The sequence below is a fragment of the Lolium perenne genome, chromosome 1 (genome assembly GCF_019359855.2).
Source record: "Lolium perenne isolate Kyuss_39 chromosome 1, Kyuss_2.0, whole genome shotgun sequence".
Lineage (NCBI taxonomy): Eukaryota > Viridiplantae > Streptophyta > Magnoliopsida > Poales > Poaceae > Lolium > Lolium perenne.
Window position 1 is genome coordinate 92,494,334 of NC_067244.2, and position 3,151 is coordinate 92,497,484.

At 51.3% G+C, this 3,151-nt stretch overlaps 1 protein-coding gene across 1 annotated transcript; it reads left to right on the forward strand.

The window, feature by feature from the left end:
* The first annotated feature begins 209 nt into the window (after nucleotides 1-209).
* LOC127305381 (probable histone H2A variant 2) lies at nucleotides 210-2,022 on the forward strand. Its single transcript, XM_051335795.2, has 3 exons — nucleotides 210-366; nucleotides 465-612; nucleotides 1,493-2,022. The coding sequence occupies exons 2-3, from the start codon at nucleotides 490-492 to the stop codon at nucleotides 1,787-1,789; spliced, it is 420 nt and encodes a 139-aa protein (XP_051191755.1). The 5' UTR covers nucleotides 210-366; nucleotides 465-489; the 3' UTR covers nucleotides 1,790-2,022.
* Nucleotides 2,023-3,151: the final 1,129 nt, after the last annotated feature.

The following is a 3,151-nucleotide window of genomic DNA, read 5'->3' on the forward strand; positions in this document are numbered from 1 at the left end:
ACGCCTGCTCATCGACATCCGCCACATGTTCTCCACGGCGAGCGAGAATCGGCAGAACGCGTTGCATTTATTGGGCCCGGTAGCAAGACGCTCTCACGCTCTCCAGTTTCCCGCTTATTCTTTTCAGTATTTTCGTTCGGCCGCCAATTATTTTGGCAATCACACCGCGCGCGGGTGTTCAAAACCCCAAAATACCAGCGCGCGCGAAAAGTCACCGGTTTCCCTCCCAAACCTCAGCCCCGCCCTCCTCCTCGAAATAAATAGAGGGAGTAAAACCGCGAGACAGCACTGCGAGGGAAGAGAAGCACGCGAGCCTTCTTCTGTTCCAAAGCTTCTACCAGAGCAACATACGAGTGAGGAAGCGAGGTAAGGCGGCGGATCTGCGTTCGTTGAATTGAGCATCTGTTGCGTTCTTGATGTTTTGCTAACGGGCCTTGTGCTCACAACTGGTTGTTCTTGTGCAGGTAGAAGGTTCTGCGGCGGAGAGAGATGGCCGGGAAGGGAGGCAAGGGTCTGCTCGCGGCAAAGACGACGGCGGCCAAGGGATCCGCCGACAAGGACAAGGACAAGAAGAAGGCGCCCGTGTCCCGCTCCTCTCGCGCCGGGATCCAGGTTTGCTCAGTCCCCTTTTCCTCTTCTCCCTTTACTAGGGCCGTTCTAGATGTATAATTTCGCTATTGATGCTGATTCTTGCTCTGGGTTCGTTAGATCTGTAACTTCCGAATGTCATTACGCAGAATTCGACCCAGGTTTCATATTTCGTCCGTGCAGGAAACGCTCCTACAGTCATGGTGTTTTTTCTTCAGATTTCTGTCCCTACAATCTGATATCTTAAATCAGCTGTTTTGCTTAGGTCCTTGGAAAAATAAACGCTGTCTTAGGTTCGTTACCCCTGTTTAAAGTTTGTTTGCTTTGATGCTTGCTAGATATGCATCGTCGTATTACTCTTGGCGTCACCTGCAGTGTTTACGTTTCATGAATTGCTTATTGGTTTTGCAAATTTGTATGGTTACAGCAGGCTAGCACTGCACCTCAGTATCAGTAGTTCAGTATTCACATAAGCTAACTTACTGTTGTAGAAGGCTTCAACTAATAGTAGCATGAACAACCTAGGTCTAGCCAGAGTTGTGCTGTGAAAAGGATTATGCACAAATGATATGTTCAGAGTCTTAGCTTCACCTCAGCATCAGTAATTCATTATTCACCTGAGTCTACTTGTACGGTTGTAGCAAGCTTCACTATATCCAGTTTCATGAACAGTCAATTCTACGTAGTCTTGTGCTGTGAGCCTGACAAGCGATTATATGCAAATGATCTTCAGTCTTGGTTTTTTCTTCGGTCTTCCTTGTTCAGAATTAATGTTTGCATCTATGCATCAGATATCTCTGTTACTTCCATGGAGAACGCCATGTGACATCTAATATGCGGAGAAATTTACTTGATTTAGCAAAATTCAGATACTGTTTTCTGACCTGCTTTGGCAATGTTGCAGTTCCCGGTGGGCCGTATCCACAGGCAGCTCAAACAGAGGGTCTCGGCCAATGGCCGGGTTGGCGCCACTGCTGCTGTATACTCTGCAGCGATCCTTGAGTACCTGACTGCTGAGGTCCTGGAGCTGGCTGGCAACGCTAGCAAGGATCTTAAGGTGAAGCGTATCACCCCTCGCCACCTGCAGCTTGCCATCCGTGGAGACGAGGAGCTTGACACCCTTATCAAGGGCACCATTGCTGGCGGTGGTGTCATCCCTCACATCCACAAGTCGCTCATCAACAAGACCTCCAAGGAGTGAATGGATGCAACAGTGCGTTGTCCCTGTAGTGTATCTTCGTGACCCCCGTTATGTTGTGATATGTGGTGTTGGTATTGTCAGAACCTGAATTAGCTATCGTTTGTTGAATTTGTGATGGACTACCTTCTGGTAACAGCTTATTAAGGATGCCTTTGGAGCAGATGTAATCTTGATGTAGAACTGCTGATATCATATCCCGTCGTATTGAAGACTAGCTAATCTTTGTTTGTTCAGTCTTGTTTTGTTGTATAAGGTTAACTTACTTTTCTCTCTAGCTTTTACCTGTGATCAGTGGCCCCATGTTATTGACTGGTGCCTGGTGTTGAAACCAGAAAATGTACCGTTGTACCTGTAGTCCCTCGTCCTTTGTTGGACCGATTCCTACGCCGGACATGCGTCTGCGCACGCCTTTGCTTGCCCACGATCCCTCCTAGGGCATCTCCAATGGGTGATGTATGCACGCGTCCGTTTGTGTCGTGGGGTGACTCTAGCAGCACGATGCATTTTTTGCTTGAATTTCCATTTTTTGTAACATGAAAACATAATTTACATAGTAAAACAAAGGAAAAAAAAAAACCCTAAGAACGTCTGTTCCTATTGGTTCTCCTCGTTGTTGATCACGACGAGCTCCGGAACCGGTGGAACGTACGTCGGGTGCGTTGGCGGTGTTGGAGGTGGAGGCACTCGGGGTTGTGGTTGTGGCGGAGGTGGAGGCGCCCAGGGCTATGGCGAAGGAGCCCAGGGTTGTGGCAGCTGTTGAGGAGCCCATGGCAGAGGTGGGCCCCCCATGGGTTGTACGACGATGGTTGTGGCGTGGACGAGTCCTGTAGCGCCAGTCGTAGGGCTTCATCGTCCGACAGGCCTGAGCGACATGATGCCGGTGGCGTACCGGGGCAGCGGCGGCTGCACCAGTCGGTCGTTCTCCGAGACGAGGATGCCAAGCCTCGCGGCCTCGTCGTCCATCATGTTGTCCGGGTACTCAAACTTGCGGCCCTCTGCCATGGCCAGCTGCCATTCCTGGAAGACGACCGCGATGTAGTCATCGTTGTCGCCCTTGACCTCCTCGTTGTGGTATGTCAGCGCCTCGATGTAGTCGTCGTAGTCATCGTCGCCGTCGTTGTCATCGGACTGTGCAGGCATCGGCGCCTGCTGCGCACTCGTCGGCGCCTGCTGTCTTCGAGGACGAGGCGGCGGTGGACGGTCGAAGGGAAAGTCCCTGTCGCCCATGAAGCCCGCCCTCCTCCGATCCCTCTCGGACAGGAGATACGTGCGTCAGCTGTCGGAGTTGATGGCGTACGCCAGATCGGCGTGGAGGTCCGGCGGCAGGTACCACTTCCTTCGCCGGATCTCGACACTCCTATC